This window comes from Loxodonta africana, chromosome 18, assembly GCF_030014295.1.
Source record: "Loxodonta africana isolate mLoxAfr1 chromosome 18, mLoxAfr1.hap2, whole genome shotgun sequence".
NCBI lineage: Eukaryota > Metazoa > Chordata > Mammalia > Proboscidea > Elephantidae > Loxodonta > Loxodonta africana.
The window spans coordinates 61188706-61211178 of NC_087359.1; the positions used below are offsets into that span (position 1 = coordinate 61188706).

At 38.9% G+C, this 22473-nt stretch overlaps 1 protein-coding gene across 1 annotated transcript in view; it reads left to right on the forward strand.

Annotated features, from left to right (window-relative positions):
* Positions 1 to 22473, forward strand: part of EFCAB5 (EF-hand calcium binding domain 5) — a 113341-nt gene that overhangs the window by 22347 nt on the left and 68521 nt on the right. Inside the window, exons 3-5 of the mRNA XM_064270336.1 lie at positions 566 to 614; positions 5342 to 5412; positions 21839 to 21994. Of these exons, the coding sequence (XP_064126406.1) occupies positions 566 to 614; positions 5342 to 5412; positions 21839 to 21994 (276 nt within the window). The remainder of the gene's footprint in view (positions 1 to 565; positions 615 to 5341; positions 5413 to 21838; positions 21995 to 22473) is intronic.

The following is a 22473-nucleotide window of genomic DNA, read 5'->3' on the forward strand; positions in this document are numbered from 1 at the left end:
AGCAGAAATTAATTTTCTCGTAGTTAGGAGGCTAGATGTCCGAATTCAGGGCTCCAGCTCTAGGAAAAAGACTCCCTTTCCATATCCTCTCTGGAGGGGGAGGGGGTCCTTGGGTCTTTTCACCTTCTATTCCTCAGTTCCTTGGTGATCATCATGTGGTATGGCATCTACCTTCCCCCATCTCAGCTTCTTTGCTTCCTTGCTTAATCTGCTCCTTTTATATCTCAGAGGAGGTTGACTCAAGACACACCCTATACTAATACCATCTCATTAACATAACAAAGAAAATCCATTCCCAAATGGGATTATAACCATAGGTACAGAAGTTAGGATTTACAACACATGTTTTGGGGGACACAATTCAATCCATAATGCACTTTATATACCTTGAAGTATTCTATAAATTAAACGTGAGTTATTACTATTTTTACCCCTAGTTTTAAAAAAAAAGGATCACTCAGGACTTAAACTGAAAAACCATAGATGACTTTGAATCTAAAAGAGGTAGGTAGTATATAAGTGGTAATTGAGGAGTATTATATGTTCTCTTTTCTCTGATTTACAGATTCAGAATGTTCTTCATGATTTTTTCCAAAATCCAGATTTCCCGCTTGGTAAGCCTGCCTATTACTATAGTGTTTTTTTTTTTCCTTTCTTTATTTTTTTGGAGGGAAAAGGGTTGGCTGAATTCAAATGAAGAGTCAATATTGAGTAAAAAATATTATTTAAAGCTGTTATAGGTGTACTTAGGCTCTTCTGTTGTTTCCAGGTGAGGAATGAAGAAAAGCAGAGAAGTAACCAATGATTCATAATCCTAAAATGCCCCCATTTTATTACAAATGTTCTGTAATGTCCCTTTACTACCCTACAAAAATTCATAGAAAATATCACCTAGAATGTTTTAAATATTCTAATGCATAGAACTCATAGCGACCCTATAGGACAGAGTAGAACTGCCCCATAAAGTTTCCAAGGAGCACCTGGTGGGTTCAAACTGCTGATCTCTTGGTTAGCAGCTGTAGCAGTTAACCACTATGACACCAGGGTCTCTATAGGGTCGCTATGAGTCGGAATCAACTTGACGGCAGTGGGGTTTTTTTTGGAATACGTAGAATTTTAAAAGAAAGGTATAATGCTGTAACTGTGATATACGGGAGAAATACAAGAAAAGACATTTATAAGAAAATTATATGTACTGCACTCCAGTATATAAATGTTTGGCTCCGATTTCACTAGAAGAATAATGGAGTAGTCAGATATTTGTTCCTACTTGTAGTGAATGTTTACTCGATGGTACACAACCACAATAACGAATGTTTAGATATAGGAAACTAAAATTATATCCAACTAACCAATTTCTTCCTATTTGAGATTTTTGAAATAAGGGCAAAATAAGATGGATGTGCATACAGACATAGAATCCCCATGAATAGGAGAGCTACAAATGCAGGCTGACACAAATGTGTTATATTGTAGTTTGTGGTATTACCTTCCACTAGACAGTTTTCTGAAATAGTGGACAACTCTTGGTAAAGTTCCAGAATGAAACAAAGTACAACCCTCTGTCAATTTTCATAGTAGTCACATTCTTAGAAAATTCAATAGCAGAGTTAGGTCCTAGACTCAAAATTATTATAAGCATATTTTTACTTATTTGTCTATCTAGCGGGAAGGGGAGATTCTTTATTGTGCAGGAATTGTAGGAGTTCTGCCCTTACCCTTACTCCCCATCAGTGTGACAACCAAGACTCACTCACAAATTTCTACTGTGTTCATTGAGGGGGAGGCGCAGTACCACCCCTATGGAGAACCTCAGTTTTTTGTTTTTTAACATTTTATTGCACTTTAGGTAGAAGTTTACATAGTAAATTAGTTTCCCATTCAGTGATTCATACACAAATTGGTTACAGTGGTTCCAATCCCAGCAATGTGTTAGCATTCTCCCCAATTCCACCCAGAGGTCCCCAGTTTCCCTGCTCCTTCTGGGCTTCTCATCTTTGCTTTTAGGCAAATGTTGCCCTTTTGGTCTCATATGGTTGATTGTTCTAAGGAGCACATTCCTCAAGGCTGTCGTTTATTTTATAAGGCTGTCTATTATTTGGCTGAAAGATGATCTCCAAGAGTGACTTCAGTTTCACGTTAGAAGAGTGTCTTAGGGCTGTAGTTTCAGTGGTTCCTCTGGTATCTATCAGACCAGTAAGTCTAGTCTTTTTATGAATCTGAATTTTGTTCTACGTTTTTCTCCATCTGATTCTAAGCGGGACCGTCTATTGTGTTCCTGGTCAGAGCAGTTGATAGTAGTACCTGGACACCATCTAGTTCTTCTGGTCACAGGCTAGTGGAGGTGATGGTTCATGTGGTCCATTAGTCCTTGGGACTAACGCTTCCTTGAGTCTTCAGTTAGAACCTGAGATTGTGATGCTTTTGTTTTCAGAAAGGTTTTCCTACTTGAAATTAGTTAAAAAAAAATATGACTGTTGCATAAAGAACTAAAGTTTTGCCCCTGAGATTTACATAATTCCTATTTAATTGATTTCTTGGACTACTTGCATTACATTGATAACAAGAAGTTGTCTGAAGTCCATTTTCACTTTTAAAATAAAATATGCTTCCCACCTTCCTGATCACTGGTCCCCAAACATGATTCGGGCCTTGCTGACAGTGTTTTCTCCTTCTGCTTGTTCCCAGCCTATCAAAAAACTATTATCTTTCACAGTCAGTTCAACCTCAACTCCTCATTCCGAAAATCTTTGAAATAACTTTATTTATTCATTTACTTTTGGATTAGAGTATAGAAAGAATGAGTTAAGAGCCCTGGTGGTGCAGTGGTTAAGAGCTATGGCTGCTAATCAAAAGGTCTGCAGTTCAAATCCTCCAGCCGCTCCTTGGAAACCCTATGGGGGCAGTTCGACTGTTTTATAGGGTTTCTGTGAGTTGGAATCGACTTGATGGCAACAAGTATGTGGGATTCTGACAAAATTAGAGAAATTCCAGACCACTCCAGTTGACAATGATTGTTTCCTCTCTCAGCTTTTATATTACAGTGTTTATTTTCTATAGTATTCACTGATCCAATATTTATCCTCACTTAATTCCAGATACTGTGAAGGCGTGGCAGAAGCAAAGAGGACTAGGACATGTTTTCTGCCCCTAAATTGCTCAAAGTCTAGCAAGGGGAGAGACACATACAACTTACCAGCATCAAACTGGTAGAAACTAGTCTGGTTTACATCATCTTCCTCAAGCTCAGGGGGATGGTCTGGGATGGGGATATCAGCATCCTATGCATAAGCTTATATGAAAGCTTATCCAGTTATCTTAGGACCACATATCTAATATCTCATACAAAACTCAAGAGTGACTGAAGAGCCTTTTCTGTGCCCTTGTGCCAGCCCATGATAGGCAGGAGGGACTACTGTTAGAAGAAGTAGGAAAGTCAGTGCATTATTAGCTCTTTCTTCAGGAGGTTCCATATGATCTGTGAGTTTGTCTTTTGGTAAGGTCAATAAAGATCACACAATTCTCATATCAAATGGACATTTAAAAATTGTTATTTGAACTAACTGCCACATTCACCATTATTGATCACTCCGTTGTTCTTGAAATTCTTTTTTCTTGGCTTCTGTGATATTATTCTTTCCTGATTTTTCTTCTATTTTTGATCTTGGCTCTTCTTTTGCTTATACCTTAAATACTCTTTTCCAGGGTTTCCTTTTTTGGCTCTTTGATCACTCTACGAATTATATACACTCCCTGGGTTTTCTCATACAAATCTGTGAATTCAGCTAATATCTAAATGCTGATGACTTCCAACCCATACTCCCATCCCAGACCTCCGCCCTGAGCTCCAGAACCTATTTGAAAAGCCCTATATAGGTTGCTGTGAGTTGGAATCAACTTGACGGCAATGGTTTTTGGTTTTGGTTTCATAAGATGAGTGGTAATGCGAAAGAAAGGAAGTTGCAGATCAATATTATCATATTTATGTTTTTTTAAAAATAAAAGATATAAATGTATATATATGCATATGTAAATGCATATAAAGTTTTCTGGAAGGATGACATTAAACAATTGATAGCAGTTACTTCTAGGGCAAAGTATAATGATTGCTGGCACTGGGTAAGGGAAGGCGTGAGTTTCTTTTTTTTTTTGGTGAAAATATACATAACAAAACATACACCCATTCAACATTTTCTACATATAAAAAAGAAAATACATCACCATTAAGTTAGACTGTCCCTTAAACTTCTCCTCTGTGTTTTAGAGTTACTATTGTCAATTTCTGGGTTTTTTTTGTTTTTTATTGTCAATTTGGAAAGAGACCTGGTGGTGCAGCGCTTAAGAGCTCAACTGCTAACCAAAAGGTCAGAAGTTCAAATCTACCTGCCACTCCTTGGAAACTCTATAGGGCAATTCTATTCTGTCTATAAGGTCGCTATGAGTCGGAATTGATTTGATGGCAGTGGGTTTTATGGGTTGTCAATTTGATCTCATATAGATAATTCTTTAAAAGAGCTCACTGCTCAAGGTGAACATTCTTTCTAGTTGAGCTAAACTATTGTTTAATTTAAAGATGACTTCATAGGATAGTTTCTATTCAAGGCTTAAAGATTACCTCAGGGCAATAGACTCAGGGATTCCTTCAGTCCCAATGGGTCCAGGAAAGGTTGATTTTCATGTCTAGTTGTTTACATTTCTGAATTATTTGAACCTAGAGCGTATTAATATAGTACTTTTATTTAATTTAAGAAACATTAAAGACAAAAGTAAGTTTTTAAAAAGGAAGTTTATAGAGGTGTTGTATTTTAGAATCTGCCAGCATAGATGGCTAGAAACCCTGATGGTGTAGTGTTTAAGAGCTATGACTGCTAACCAAAAGGTTGGCAGTTCGAATTCACCAGGTGCTCCTTGGAAGCTCTATGGGGCAGTAATACTCTGTCCTATAGCGATACTATGAGTTGGAATTGACTCTACAGCAATGGGTTTGGTTTTTTTGTTTGTTTGTTTTTAGCATAGATGGACAAACCAACACAAATGATTTTGTATTATTTTATATTATTAATGTACGTATGTATTTCTGCTTTATCCTAACCTGGTCATTAAAAATGTAGGCTCAGTCTTTTTAGTATTTGGGTTGATTGGTTAAATAAAAGTCAGTAAAAATAATAATTTTGTAGTAGATGGAATGTTACCCAACAGTATATCAGCTACTTTATGGTAGATACTTATAAACATTAGCTATGAAATAATTTTATTTTCTTTTTTAAAAGCATTATAATGTGAACATAAAATATGAATGTAATATAATCATACTATCTAATAACCTTTATTCCATTATTAGAATCATGCTGCAAACAATTGGAGATTACTGACTCAATGGAACCAAGATTGGACAAAAATACATTTACTGAAGTAAGAAGTTACATTATTCAATATTTGAATCAAATTCTTTTGCCAGGTTCAGTTGTCTTATGGTGGATGGCACATATACATTAACTGAGAATTAAATGAAATGAAAGCATAATAACTTATTTTATTGATTTTAAGATACACACTTTAAAATATATTAACCACTCTGAAATTGGGTTGCATTTTACAATCAAGGGCATCTTAACAACTGCTTTCAACCAGTGGCACTCATGATGTGAAAGTATGAAAAACTTCCACTGCTACCTTCTGGTAAGATCAAGAAAAACCAGCTTCTTAGATTCAATGAAATATGGTTATAAAAATAATAATGAATGGCATAGTGCCTGGCTACCATTACTGAACATTTTGATCAAGGACCCAAGAGATGGACCCTGATCAAGAAGAGAAAAGATGTGTTACAATATTTCAAATTCTTATAGAAACCAGGCTTATTGTACCCGTTGTGACTGGGGGAACCCTTGAATCTATTGCCCTGAGATAAGCCTTGTACCAAAACTATCACATGAAGTCATCTTTAAACAATAGTTTAGCTCAACTAGTAAACAATGTTTGCCTTGAACAGTGTGTTCTTTTAAAGAATAATCTATACAAGATCGGATTGTCAACATTAACTCTAAACCACAGAGAAGTTTAGGGGACAAAGTCTAAGTTAATGGTGGTGAAACAATACAGATAGAGGTAGTGAGAATGGTGACACAATGCAAAGAATGTAACTGATGTCATTGACCTATATGTGTGTAAAATGTTGAATAGGTGTATGTTTTGTTATGAATATTTTTACTAAATATAAAATTAATCAAATAATAATAATGAGAACTAAAACTTACAGAGCATTTCCTATAGGCCAGGCATTGTTCTAAGTTATTCAGATAATCCTTTCAGCAACCCTGTAAGGCAGACACTATTATTACCCCTATTTCTACAGATGAGGAGGACATAAGGTGCAGAAAGGTTAAGTAACCTGCACAAGCTCTTACAGCCAGTGGAGCTGAGGAGATTTGGACTCAGGCGATTTGGTTCCAAAGTCAACATTACACTGTATCTGAGAAAGTATTATTCTACTGTAGGGAAATAGGCAGTTTAATGGTACTGGAATCCTAAGTCTTCCATAAGTTGCTTTTGTGTTGTTCCATATCTTTCAATACCACTTTCCTCTATTTTCTTTTGTTTAACTTGGATGAGTCCCATAGTCAAGGTAACTTTCATAGTCTTCTTAAGTTTATTTTATAGCTAATATCCAGGGTTTTTAGCTGTACTTTAGCAGAAAGAACAGGGAGAAGTTAATCTACTCCATCTTGGTCCTTGAAACATGATTTCAGTGCCCTGGTGGCTCAGTGTTTAAGCAGTTGCCTGCTAACTTAAAAGTCAGCAGTTTGAATCCAGCAGCTGCTCCTTGGAAACCATATGGGACAGTTCTACTCTGTCCTGTAATGTCATCTAAGAGTCAGAATCAACTTAATGGCAAGGGTTTTTGTATTTTTTTTTTAAATATATAATATTCCAAGGAGCTCTGGTGACTCAGTGGTTAAGCACTTGGCTGCTAACTGAAGGGTCAGTGGTTTGAACCTACTAGCCACTCTGCTGTAGAAAAATGTGGTGGCCTGCTTCCATAAAGATTTACAGTCATAGAAACCCTATGGGCCAGTTACACAGTGTTGCTATGAGTTGAAATTGACTCCACAGTAGTGTGGTTTTGGTATATAATATTCCATTATGTGATTGTATTATAATTTATTTAATACTTTATTGTTGGATATCTACTTTTTCCTTTTTCACTATAAAAATGATAAGACTAATATCTGCATATAAATTTTTGTTTAAAGCCCTAATAATTTTCTTAGAATAGATTCCTAGAAATGGAATTACTAGGTCAAAGCATATGAACATTGCTAGGGTTTTGATATCTATTGTCAAATTGTGCTCTAGATTGTACTGACTTATTCTCCCATCACCAGTGTAGGTGAGGTCTCAAGGTATCGCGTTCTCACCAACAGTGGACATTACTGAATATAAGAAGCCTCTGCAATTTGATGGCCTTTTTTTTTTTTTTTAATTTTTTGATTACTAGCGAGGGTAAACATTTTTGTGTAATTTTAAAATTTCTTCTTGTGAATTACCTGTTCATATCCTTTGCCCATTTTACCTACTGATTTGCGTGTGGTTACACAAATATGTATATAGACATGTATGTGTATGGGTATGAATATATGAGTACAGATGTGTGTCCAGATAGATGTATCTATAGGCATATGTACATACAGGTGTGTGTGTGCATGCATGTACACCTGTATATATATAATAAACCACATAGGGGACACAGTTACAGATACTTCTTAGATGTAACCCAACACCTCGCTAGATCGCTTTTCTGGCTTTGAAGGTTTAGGACCATAGTCTCGTGGGACAACTCAGTTAACTGCCATAATATAGTTCATAAAGTATATGTTCTGCATCTCAATGTGGTTAGTTGTGTCTGGGGTCTTAAAAACTTGCAAGCAGCAATCTGAGGTACAACTATTGGTCTCTACTCATCCAGAAACAAAAAACAAAGAAAGAAACCAAAGACTCAGAGAAAAAAGTAGTCTACAGGACTAATAGTCTACACAAACCATGTTCTCATCTACCTTGAGACCAGAAGAACTAGATTGTGTCAGGCTACCACTACTGACCATTCTGATCAGGGTTACAGTAGATGGATCCTGATAGAATAGGAGACAAACGTGGAACAGAACTCAAATTCCTTAAAAAGTTCAGACTTACTGGATTGGTAAGAGTAGAGGATTCCCTGAGACTGTTGCCCTGAAATACTCTTTAAAACTTAAATTGAAATTATCCCTTGAAGTCACCTTTTAGCTAAATAGCAGATTGGCCCATAAAACAAAAAATATCACCCATAAGTAATGTTGTTGTTGTTAGGTGCTGTTGAGTCGGTTCTGACTCATAGCGGCCCTATGCACAACAGAACGAAACACTGCCCGGTCCTGAGCCATCCTCATAATCGTTATTATGCTTGAGCTCATTGTTGCAGCCACTGTGTCAATCCACCTCGTTGAGGGCCTTCCTCTTTTCCGCTGACCCTGTACTCTGCCAAGCATGATATCCTTCTCCAGGGACTGATCCCTCCTGACAACATGTCCAAAGTATGTAAGACGCAGTCTCGCCATACTCACTTCTAAGGAACATTCTGGTTGTGCTTCTTGCATGACAGATTTGTTCATCCTTTTGGCAGTCCATGGTATATTCAATATTCTTCACCAACACCACAATTCAAAGGCATCGATTCTTCTTCAGTCTTCCTTATTCATTGTCCAGCTTTCACAGGCATATGATGTGATTGAAAATACCATGGCTTGGGTCAGGCGCACCTTAGTCTTCAAGGTTACATCTTTGCTCTTCAACACTTTAAAGAGGTTCTTTGCAGCAGATTTACCCAGTGCAATGTGTCTTTTGATTTCCTGACTGCTGCTTCCATGGCTGTTGATTGTGGATCCAAGTAAAATGAAATCCTTGACAACTTCAATCTTTTCCCCGTTTATCATGATGTTACTCATTGGTCCAGTTGTGAGGATTTTTGTTTTCTTTATGTTGAGGTGCAATCCATACTGAAGGCTGTGGTCTTTGATCTTCATTAGTAAGTGTTTCAAGTCCTCTTCACTTTCAGCAAGCAAGGTTGTGTCATCTGCATAACACAGGTTGTTAATGAATCTTCCTCTAATCCTGATGCCCCGTTCTTCTTCATACAGTCCAGCTTCTCGTATTATCTGCTCAGCATTCAGATTGAATAGGTGTGGTGAAAGAACACAACCCTGACGCACATCTTTCCTGACTTTAAACCAATCAGTATCCCCTTGTTCTGTCCAAACAACAGCCTCCTGATCTATGTAAAGGTCCCTCATGAGCACAATTAAGTGTTCTGGAATTCCCGTTCTTCGCAATGTTATCCATAATTTATTATGATCCACACAGTTGAATGCCTTTGCATCTATAAAACACAGGTAAACATCCTTCTGGTGTTCTCTACTTTCAGCCAGGACCTATCTGATATCAGCAACGATATCCCTGGTTCCACGTCCTCTTCTGAAACCAGCCTGAATTTCTGACAGTTCTCTGTCGATATATTGCTGCAGCTGTTTTTGAATGATCTTCAGCAAAATTTTGCTTGCGTGCGATATTAATGATATTGTTCTATAATTTCCACATTCAGTTGGATCACCTTTCTTGGGAATAGGCATAAATATGGATCTCTTCCAGTCAGTTGGCCAGGAAGCTGTCTTCCATATTTCTTGGCATAGACGGGTGAGCACCTCCAGCGCTGCACCTGTTTGTTCAAACATCTCAATTGATGTTCCATCAATTCCTGGAGCCTTGTTTTTCGCCAGTGCCTTCAGAGCAGCTTGGACTTCTTCCTTCAGTACCATCGATTCCTGATCATATGCCACCTCTTGAAATGGTTGAACGGCGACTAATTCTTTTTGGTCTAATGACTCTGTGTATTCCTTCCATCTTCTTTTGATGCTTCCTGCGTTGTTTAATATCTTCCGCATAGAATCCTTCACTATTGCAACTCGAGGCTTGAATTTTTTCTTCAGTTCTTTCAGCTTGAGAAACACTGAGCGTGTTCTTCCCTTTTGGTTTTCTATCTCCAGCTCTTTGCACATGTCATTATAATACTTTACTTTGTCTTCTCAAGACGCCCTTTGAAATCTTCTGTTCAATTCTTCTACTTCGTCAATTCTTCCTTTTGCTTTAGCTGCTCGACGCTCAAGAGCAAGTTTCAGAATCTCCTCTGACATCCGTCTTGGTCTTTCCTTTCTTTCCTGTCTCTTCAATGACCTCTTGTTTTCTTCATGGATGATGTCCTTGATGTCATTCCACAACTCGTCTAGACTTCAGTTGCTAGTGTTCAATGCATCAAATCTATTCTTCAGATGGTCTCTAAATTCATGTGGGATATACTCAAGGTCATATTTTGGCTCTCGTGGACTTGCTCTGATCTTCTTCAGTTTCAACTTGAGCTTGCTTATGAGCAACTGATGGTCTGTTCCACAGTCGGCCCCTGGCCTTGTTCTGACTGACGATATTGAGCTTTTCCATCATCTCCTTCCACAGATGTAGTCAATTTGATTTCTGTGTGTTCCATCTGGCAAGGTCCGTGTATACAGTCACTGTTTATGTTGGTGAAAGAAGGTATTTGCAATGAAGAAGTCGTTGGTCTTGAAGAATTCTATCATTCCCTCTCTGGCATTGTTTCTATCACCAAGGCCATATTTTCCAACTACTGATCCTTCTTCTTTGTTTCCATCTTTCACATTCCAATCGCCAGTAATTATCAATGCATCTTGATTGCTAGTTTGACTAATTACAGACTGCAGCAGCTGATGAAAATCTTCTATTTCTGCATCTTTGGCCCTAGTGGTTGGTGTGTAAATTTGAGTAATAGTCGTATTAACTGGTCTTCCTTGTAGATATTATCCTATCACTGACAGCGTTGTACTTCAGGATAGATCTTGAAACATTCTTTTTGATGATAAATGCAACACCATTCCTCTTCAAGTTGTCATTCCCAGGATAGTAGACTATTTGATTGTCTGATTCAAAATGGCCAATACCAGTCCATTTCAGCTCACTAATGCCTAGGATATCAGTCTTCAAGCTTTCCATTTCATTTTTGATGATTTCCAATTTTCCTAGGTTCATACTTCCTACATTCCAGGTTCCGATTATTAATGGATGTTTGCAGCTGTTTCTTCTCATTTTGAGTCGTGCCACATCAGCAAATGAAGGTCCTGAAAGCTTTACTCCATCCACGTCGTTAAGGTCGACTTTACTTTGAGGAGGCAGCTCTTTCCCAGTCGTCTTTTGAGTGCCCTCCAACCTGGGGGGCTCATCTTCCAGCACTATATCAGACAATGTTCCACTGCTATTCGTAAGGTTTTCACTGGCTAATGCTTTTCAGAAGTAGACCGCTGGGTCCTTCTTCCTAGTCTTAGTCTGGAAGCTCAACTGAAACCTGTCCTCCATGGGTGATCCTGCTGGTATCTGAATACTGGTGGCACAGCTTCCAGCATCACAGCAACATGCAAGCCCCCACAGTACAGCAAACTGACAGACACGTATAAGTAATGACCTCCTTTAAAAAATATCTGTATGAGACAAAATGGTCAAAAATTGCTCTAAAGCAAAGATGAGAAGGTAAAGGGACAGGGTAACTAGAGTACTGGAAATGGTAAAACCAGAACAGAGTGAATAAGAATGATGACACATTATGAAAACTGTAACCAATATCACTGAATAATTTGTATAGGAATTGTTCAATGGGAACCTAACTTGCTATGTAAACTTTCACCCTAAACACAATAAAATATTATTTAAAAACAAAAACAAAAAACTGGTGGTAAGCACTGAAACCAGATAAAAGAAAGATATCAAATATTGTTTTAATCTAGTTACAGGATAAGTAAAATACCAAATTATTCTCAAAAGAAGTAATATATAATATAAAATAACTTGCAGGGGTGTAGAAAAAAAGCAAAATTTTGCTAAACTTTGTCTTAAATGGGAAGAATGACCCACTGCTGTCGAGTCAATTCTGACTCATTGTGACCTATAGAACCGAGTAACTGCCACATAGGGTTTCCAAGGAGTGGCTGGTAGATTTGAACTTCAGACGTTTCGGTTAGCAGCCGAGCTCTTAACCACTGTGGGAAGAGGGGGGAGTTTTTTTTTTTTAATGCATTTTCATGCTTGACTCTGACATTAAAAAAACTATTTTTTAAGCTATTAAATTGTTAAACTATTAAAACACGCTTTTGAAAAAAGTAAACCTAGCCAATATTGATAGTATAAATGCAACATTTATCTTCCAAATTACTATGCATAGTCCCATCCTGTCCAGATCAAAGGAGAAAGAAGAAAACCAAAGACACAAGTAAAATATTAATTAGCCCAAAAGACTAATGGAACACAGGTACCACAGCCTCCACCAGACTGAGCCCAGAACAACTGGATGGTGCTTGACTACCACCGACCACTCTGACAAGGATCACAATAGAGGGTCCCTGACAGAGTGGGAGAAAAATGTAGAACAAAATTCAAATTCACAAAAAAGGACCAGACTTGCTGGTCTGACAGAGACTGGAGAAACTCCAAGAGTATGGCCCTGGGACACCCTTTTAACTCAGTACTGAAGTCACTCCCAAAGTTCACCCTTCAGCCAAAGATTAGACAGACCTATAAAACAAACTATAACACACATGAGGAATGTGCTTCATAGTTTAATTATGTATATGAGACTAAATGGGCACACCAGCCCAAAAGCAAAGACAAGACAGGGCAGGAAAACTGGACAAATAGAAGTGGGGAACCTGGGGTGGAGAAGGGGAGAATGTTGACACATCACAGGGTTGGCAGCCAGTGTCACCAAACAATCTGTGTATTAATTGTTGAATGAAAAACCGGTTTGCTCTGTAAACTTTCACCTAAAGAACAACTAAAAAAATAAATAAAACAAATTACTGTGCGTGGAACAATGGACAGAAACAAAAAGGAAGCTAAAAAAAAAAACAGAAAGAATGAAATGCAATATATGTATACAATTAAATTTTAATAAATATAAAAGAGCTAGACTTCCCTATTAAAAGATAAAAACTCTTATATTGAATCAGACCAAGCAATCCAATTATTACGTTTCCACAACTCTTTTTGCATTTTTGAAGTCAGGACACATCTTGCAATCACTGTGTACATTTGAGTAAATAGTAATTCTTCTCCGTCTTCCCAAACCACAAAAATCTATTATTAAATCAGCAGTTCGTCTTACGATTGATGTGTTTTATAATTGGATAAAAATGCTATTCAACTTTATATTTTCATTTAATATAAAGTGACAAAAAATGAAAGTAAAAGACTTGTTAAGGGAATATCGTGTAAATGAAAATAACCAAGCAAGCAAACAAAACTGAGCAAATTTCAAGACTTAAAATCATTTCATGGAACCAAGAGTATTTCTAATATTTGTGAATGTTAAAATTTGTATTTGTAAAGTTCAAAATTCGTAAAGATGAAAGCACTCTCTTAAAATTTTATGAACTTACAGAATGTCAAAATAGAATATATAAGATAAAAATTACTATAAATGTAAAGACAAGGGAACGAAAAATCTACATAATTGTGGAGACATTACATTTTTTTTAACAACTATATTGAGGTATAATTCACATATTGCTTTATTTCCTATGACTTCTGTAACAAATTATCACAAACTTGGTGGCTTAAAACCACAAAAATTTATTGCCTCCCAATTTTGGAGGCCAAAAGTCCAGAATCAGAATCGCTGGGCCAAAATCAAGGTGTTAGCAGGGCTGCACACCCTCCTGAAAGTCTATGGAGGATCCATTCCTTGCCTCTTTCAGCTCCTGGTGCCTGGTGGCATTCCTTGACTTGTGGCCGCATTACCAGTCTCTGCCTTCGAGGTCACATCGCCTCCTTCTTTCTGTTCTGTCAGAGAAATCTCCCTCTTCCTGTCTTTTATAAGGACACATGTCGTTGCATTTAGGGCCCACCCAGATAAACCAGGATAATTGCTCTCTCTCAAAATTCTTACCTGGACATCTGCAAAGACCCTTTTCACATACAAAATTACATTTACAGGTTCTAGGAACTAGGGGCTGGTAGCTTGGGCTGGTAGCTTTGAGGACCATTATTCAGCCCTCGCTATGCCACACAAACCATACCATCCAGTATTTAAAGTACATAATCCAGTGGCTTTTAGTATATTTACAAACCTGTGCCACCATTACAATACTTAATTTTTAGAACATTTTCATTGCTCCCTCCCCCGCCCCCCCCAAAAACAAAACTCTATGCCAGTTCAGTTAGTAGTTACCCCCATTTCTCTCCAAACCTCCAGCCCTAGGTGACCACTAATCTACTTTCTGTCTCTGTACCTTCGCCTGTTTTGGACATTTCCCACAAATGGAACCATATGTATGTGAATATGTGGTGAATTCATCTTCCACGTGTTAGCAATTGGTTCTCATTCTCCGCAGCAGGCTCAAGCCTGACATTGCAATGTGACTCTGAGCCAATACAATTAAATTTTTGGACTCCAGAATGGCCAGTTTTTGCTGTATGTACCAGGTGTTGGGGTTACAGAGATAAGCAAGGACACAAACAGGCAGAGAACTGCAAACGATTGTACTAGACCAGAGAATCCCAGAGGAGACGGAAGAGCACCGGTAGAGTGAGTGAGCCGGTAAGTCCCAGGTAATATACTATAGCTGGGTCTTCAGGAACTGGACTTATGTAGAAAAGGGAGGGCTTTTCAGGAAGGCAGAAGAACTGCATGTAAAAGGCAGTAAGGCCTGAAAGAGAATTTTATGTCTACACGGTAGCGAAGAATTCGTTTTGACTAGTGTGTGAGATACATGAATACAAAAGGGTGAGAAACGAGGGAGGAAAGTTAGGTTGGGACCCTATCAACATAGGCATTACACAGAATGCTAATGAGTACATATCATATTAATTCTGTGGACATTTACGGTATGTTATTTTGTTTCAATGCATGATTTGGGCGATTTGAGAGGTGAGAATTCGTTTTCCTGACATTTCCCAGCTTCTCTTCCTGAAATACAAACAGCACACACTCAGGCTCCTTCATTATAGACAGCCGTTGCTTGGACAGAAGACAAGAAAGTATTTCTTGTACAGAAATATTTATTGAAAATATTTAATTATCTGATCAACAAACCATTGGGCCATCCCATATGCATAGAAGTAGTGTTTGAAACACTTGCTTTATAAAGGGATTGGCTTTAAGACTTTTCTCAGCACTCATTTAATGAAACTGGAAGAAAACTAATTATAAATGCCGGGCTTAAAGTCACGCTATTACACACAGGCGCCACCCAGTGGAGATACTGTGCCATGCACTTGCCCCTCTGATCATTTGTAAGGAGCAGTGTAATTTTTTTTAGTGTAATTAGCACTCGGGAGCGAGCGTGTTTGGAGGAAACAGAGTCGTAAATAATATAGAGAAAAAAAGTAACGGAGAGAATGAATGGTCACAGATGCCTCCATGTGAGCCTCATTTTCCTAGTGTATATGTTTTCTGATGGATGAATGCACAGATGATGATTTCTTAAGTGACAATAATATTTCTCTCACTTTTCATCTGTTTTATTCCAGTGAGTGAAGACCAAAAGTAGCTCTTTTAGAATGTTTACATCTAGTCTCTTAGTTACCAGGCATATAACAAATAGTGTGCTAGCAGCGATGTCAAATTAAAAGTTGTCTTTCTTACCCTTAAAGACCAAATAGTGCAGTGTTGTATGTGAGTGTAACTGTGTGCATGCAGGCATTCCTTGTGTGTGTGTGTGTATGGGTCCAGGGAGAGGATCAGGGAATGGGAGGATCAAAATGTAAGCAATTAAAGACTTTAAAAAAATTAGAAAGCAATGAACAGGTGCAAAACATTGTAAATGATTATATTCATTGCTGCTGAGGGATGCATAATATAAGAAAAATGAGGCTTCAATGGTGCAGGTTTTATCTGGGAAACTCATCTGGAGGTCATGAGTTTTAAATTTCTTCCACCTGCCTTACCTTGTGTCTCCTTGCTTCAACAGGAACCTTAAGAACAAATACTTGAAAATATTTGCATATTGACAGAAATAATTTGAAATGTAGAGTCCACTGGTTTATTTGAATTTTTTAGTTTGTTTTGTTTTAGGCATGTAAGAAATCTGTTTTGAGAGAGTCTCAGACTTGTTTTAAATTTTGAGAACACGCCTCCCTAACCCTCTGAAGAGAACTCATTACAGGAGACAAATGTTACCATTTGTACCACTTTAACACAGGTGCTGAGTGCTGGAAACAGCTACTGTGTTCCCCGTACAAGTTTGAGCAGTCCTTTGGTGGTGCAACGGTTAACGTGCTTGGCTGCTAACCAAATGTTGGAGTCTACCCAGAGGTGCCTCAGAAGAAAGGCCTGATGACTTACTTCCAAAACACCAGTCATTGAAATCTCTGTACATTGAGGCTGAATGAAAACCCAAAACTATTGCCCTGAGATAGTCTTTAAACCTTAAACCAAAAATATTCCCTGAAGTCTTCTTTAAACCAAAGAATAAAACCAAAAAGCAAACCCACTGCCACTGAGTCAATTCCGACTCATAGCGACCCTATAGGACAAAGTAGAACTGCCCCATAGAGCTTCCAAGGAGCACGTGGTGGATTTGAACTGTCAACCTTTTGGTTAGCAGCTGCGGCACATAACCACTACACCACCACAGTTTTCAACCAAAGAAGAGTTTAGCTTAATAAGTAAAGAATGTCTGTCTTGAGCATTGCGTTCTTTTAAAAAACTTAACTATATAGGATCAAACTGACAACACCAACTCGAAAGATTAGATAGAAAGTTTAGGGGGCAGTGAGTTTCTGTTAATGCGGAAGGAACAACTCAGAAAAGGAGGGTGAGAATGGTTGCACAACTTGAAGAATGTAATCAATGTCACTGAATTGTACAGGTAGAAATTGTTGAGTTGATGTTATGTTCTGCTATGTATATTTTCAACAACAAAATAAATTATTTAAAAAAAAAAAAAACTATGGAGCACAGTTCTACTCCCACTCACAGGGGTTCTCCGTGAGTCAATCTACTCTATGGCAACTAGACACAAGTTTGAAAAAGAACAGAAGTCTTAACCCCTAGGTTCTGTGGGTTTCCATTAGCAAAACTAACTGCATTGTCTTGTGTTCAGGCCAAGAGTAAGCGGGCATTGATAGATGGATCCTTTCTGAAATTCCCAAATTTCAGTTTTACAGTGGCTATACCTTTTCATTTCATTATCTGGGCTTGGTTAATTTGTTTATCAACTGAAGAAAACCATTTCAAATATATTTGTTTGCTTATTTGGTCATCAAAAATTTAGTTAAGTTTTTAGGTAGAAGTGTTCTTTTTTCTTCCTCCCTGGACTTTTCGAGCTCTACAAATTCCCTTTATTTTGATAAAGAAATTCCCGATAATCTGCTTCAAGAGAAGTTTGAAAGAGAGATGTTGTTGGTTGCTGTCGAGTCAATTCTGACTCATGGTGATCCCATCTGTGCAGAGTAGAACTGCTCCATAGGGTTTTCAAGGCTAACCTTTTGGAAGCAGTTCACCAGGTCTATCTTCTGAGGTACCTCTGGGTAGGTTCTAATTGCCAAACTTTCAACTAGTAGTCGTGTGCCTAATCATTTGCACCACCCCGGGACTCCTGAAAGAGAGATGGGCATGTCTAAAATTTTCTTGGTTTATCTTAAGGCAAAGGCTACCTTGAGTGGTTACAGTGTCCATAATTTTTTCAATGGCAGTTTCACGATTACCTGGCTTCTTTCCCCCCGCCTCCCCCAAAAAAGCTTCTGTAAGTTTGAAACTTGGAACCTATTTTCCAAATAGAAGCAATATTTTATATGATGGCTAGGATCCTTGGATTCTCTGTGCCTGAAAGGGACTTCTTAGTTTAAAGTAGCCATGGGGGAAAATGCCGCTTGAAGAACAGGGCATGACCATGAATAGAGCACCACGTGCAATCGAAAGGTACTTTCTTAGGTCTAAACCATTGGGGCATGTCAAGATATTCCTTCTAAAGTAAAGGATAAGTTGTTGCATCTGGCCCCTCCTACAACTAAAAAGAAGGCACAATGCCTGTTGGGTCTCTTTGGATTTTGGAGGCAGCATTTGGAGGCACCCTCATTTGGGTGTACTACTCAGACCTATTTATCAAGCAATTCAAAAACCTGTTTTTAACTGGGGCCCAGAACAAGAAAAGGCTCTGCAACAGGTTCAGGCTGCCATGCAGGCTGCTCTGCCATTTGGGCCATATGATCCAGCTGATCTAATGGTGCTTGAGATGTCAGTGGCAGATAGAGATGCTGTTTGGGTCTTTGGCAGACCCCCTTGGTGAATCACAGTGCAGACCCTTAGGATTTTGAAGCAAAACCCTGCCATACTCTGCAGAAAACTACTCTCCTTTTGAGAGACAGCTTTTGGCTTGTTACTGGGTTTTAGTAGAGATTGAACATTTAACCACGGGTCACCAAGTAACCATGCAGCCTCAGGTGCCCATCATGAGCTGGGTGTTGTCGGACTCACAGAGTCATAAAGTGAGACGTGCACAGCAGCACTCCATCATTAAACGGAAGTGGTATATATGAGATCCGGCCTGAGAAGGACCTGAAGGCACAAGTAAGTTGCGTGAGGAAGTGGCCAAAATGCCCATGGTCTCCACTCCTGTCACACGACCTGCCTTCTCCCAGTATGCACCTATGGCCTCATGAGGAGTTCCTTATAATCATTTGACTGAGGAAAAGAAAACTCATGCCTGGTTTTGCACAATATGCAGGAACCACACGAAAGTGGACAGCAACAGCATTACAGCCCCTTTCTGGGGCCTCCCTGAAGGACATTGATGAAGGGAAATCTTCCCAATGGGCAATACCTGGAGCAGTTCATCTGGTTGTTCACTTTGCTTGGAAGGAGAAATGGCCAGATGTGTGACTGTATACTGATTCATAGGCTGTGGCCAATGGTTTGGCTGGATGGTCAGGGACTTCGAAGGAACATGATTGGAAAATTGGTGACAAAGATGTATGGGGAAGAAGTATGTGGATAGACTACTTGGAATGGGCCAAAGAAGAGAAGATATTTGTGTCTCATGTGAATGCTCACCAAAGGGGAACCTCAGCAGAGGAGGATTTTAACAATCAAGTGGATAGGAGGATGAGTTCTGTGGAAACCAGTGATCCCTTTTCCCCAGCCACTCCCATCATTGTTCAACGCGCTTCTGAACAAAGTAGCCATGGTGGTAGGGATGAAGGTTATGCATGGGGTCAGCAACATGGACTTCTACTCACCAAGGCCAACTTGGCTACAGCCACTGCTGGGTGCTCAATCTGCCAGCAGCAGAGGCCAGCACTGAGTCCCCAATATGGCAACATTCCTGGAGGTAATCAGTCAGCAACCTGGTGGCAGCTTGATTATATTGGACCACTTCCATGGTGCAAAGGGCAGCAGCATCTTGTTCTTACTGGAATAGATGCTTACTCTGGATATGGACTTGCTTTCCCTGCATGCAATGCTTCTGCTAAAACCACCATCTGTGGTCTTACAGAATGCCTTATCCACCATCATGGTGTCCACACAACATCATCCTAACTTCATAGCAAATGAAGTGTGGCAATGGGCTCATGCTCATGGAATTCGCTAGTCTTACCATCTTCCCAATCATCCCGAAGCAGCTGGCTTGATAGAATAATGGAATGGCCTTGTAAAGACGCAATTATAGTGCCAGCTATGTGGCAATACCTTGCAGGGCTAGGGCAGTGTTCTCCAGGGGTTGTATATACTCTCAACCAGCATCCAATATATGATGCTGTTTCTCCCATAGCCAGGATTCATGGGTCCAGGAATCAAGGGATGGAAATGGAAGTGGCACCACTCACTATTACCCGAGTGACCCACTCGTAAAATTTTTGCTTCCTGTCCCTGCCACCTTATGCTCTGCAGGTCTAGATGTCTTAGTTTCAAAGGGAGGAATGCTTCCACCTGGAGACACATCACTAATTCCAATGAACTGGAAATGAATGCCACCTGGCCACTTTGGGCTCCTCATGCCTCTGGCTCAACAGGCAAAGAAGGGAGTTACCATATTAGCTGCAGTGATTGATCCTGATTCCAAGAGGCATTCAGATTGACATTAAGTAATGGAAGTAAAGGAGAGTATGTCTAGAATACAGGAGACCTCTTAGGGCATGTCTTAGTACTACCACGCCCTGTAATTAAAATCAGTGGAAAACTACAGCAACCCAATTCTGACATGAATATTAATGGCCTAGACCCTTCAGGAGTGAAGGTTTGGGTCACTCTTCCAGGAACAGCACCAGCTGAGGAGCTTCCTAATGGTAAAGGGAATAGAGAATGAGTGGTGGAAAAAGATATTCTAAATACCAGCCACAACTATGGGACCAGTTGCAGAAACAATGACTGTAATTGTTATGAGTATTTCTTCTTTGTATGTATGCATCAAATATTTTTGTTTTCTTCACTTATAAAATATAAGATGTAAACTGGGCTAGTACATTTTCAATTGTAAGTGTGTTAGTTGTATCATGTTACATGCGTGTATGACTTTATAATTGTCTTCATTTAGAGATTATGTATGGTTTAAAGAGATGTGTACATGTGCCAGTTTGACAAGGGGTGGAATGTGATGGTTAAGGTTGTCTGTCAAGTTGGTTGGTCTGTGATTCTCAGTGGTCTGGCAGTTATGATATAGTTTGCCGTTATGTAATGATGTAATTTGGCAGTTATGTGATGATGTAATCAATTCCATGATGATATCTGCTATGAGCAGCCAATCAGTTGAAAGGGAGTTTCCTTGGGGCTGTGCCCTACCTCGAGTATATACATGGATATTCCAGCAAGGCTGTCACTCTGGATCCCACATCCAGCTTGCCATCATCTGATCTCTGCTTCTTGGGACTTGAGCTAGCAGCTTACCTGCCGATCTTAGGATTCGTCAGCCTCTGCAGCTTGTGAGCCAGTGGCCTGCCATCTTACCTGCAGATCTTGGGTTCGTCAGCCCCTGCAGCTACCTGAATCCCAAAAAACCTCCAGCCTGATATCTGAACCTTGGATTTGGGACTTGGTGGCCTCTACAATCACTAAGCCATTTCCTTGAGATAAATCTTTCTCTCCCTCTCTCTGTATATATATGTAAGTATATGTGTGTATATATATGTTGAAATGTGTGTATATATATGTTGATGGTTCTGATTTTTCTCTTCTGGTTTTATGGTCATGCTCTGAGTTGGTAGGCAGAGTCAGGGATCAAGAGAAGTGGCTCAAGAATATAGATGTTTTCAGTCTCTAGACTTAAAAAAAAAAAAAGACCAAGGACAGCCTATTGCGATATCAGAAGACATAAAAACTGTTCATAATCCTCATCCCTTATACTCTAGTAGTAAAGCATAGTGAAACACACATATGCTTATATGCTATACATCAACAGAAAAACTGGACTCAGTTTTTGGAACTTTTAATTTACAAGCAACATTTTAGGGCTGCTGGTATTTCATACTGTGAAGAAAGTCTGCCCTACATAATGCCTACTGATGTGATCTAGAGGTAAATTGCTCAGAAAATATCTAGTCCCACTGGTGTACGGTGTAGAAGGCTATCTTGGCTACCTATCTCTGTGGCATAGTCTATAAAGCAACACTTACATGAAAATGTTTTATCTAAATGATAAAAAAAATTTGAAAATACATTTGCATCCAATAAATTTCATGTACATCGGTTGACCGTCAGGAAAGTCCAAGTAAAGAACACTACTAAAAATCAACCATTTGTCCTCTTTTTTCTCTGCAGTACATCTCTTCACACATTGTAGACTTTAAAAGTGAAATGTTTGAGCAACTCCTTAAGCACCTTTGCCACTGTGCAGAAGAGTTTCGGGAGGTCATAAAAGCTGACATGAGGAGACAGATGTTTGCTGAACTCTTCTTGTATTGTGACCATGGGAAGGTAAGTTAAGACCCTTACAACAGTGCTTCTCATACTATTTGCAGTGAAGAATTCATTTTAGGTTTGCTGTTACTGGTGGTTATGGAGTTAATTTCCATCCAGTCTATTGTGGACTGATACTCAATAAAAATGAAATAATAGAGAGAAAAAGTACTTACAAGTACAATCCACATTTTTTTACTATCAGATTCCAATCTGAATTTTTATCATATTACTTTCTCAAATTGCTATAAATTTTTCTAGAAGCTCTTCTCAATTTCTGTACTTACCTTGTTATAGACTGGTAGCAGTCTGCAGGCTATAGTTTGAAGGTATTTCCCTGAAGCATTTATTAACTTTTCTCTAGCTCCTTCTCTTTCCCATTCTCAAGTCAATGGATTGCTTAAGATTGTTTTTGGTTCCCCTCTTTGCTGGCAGCTTCCTACAGAAAAGAGCTGCCTACCACATGTTATTATGCTGTTTCTTAAAATCAAGAAGAG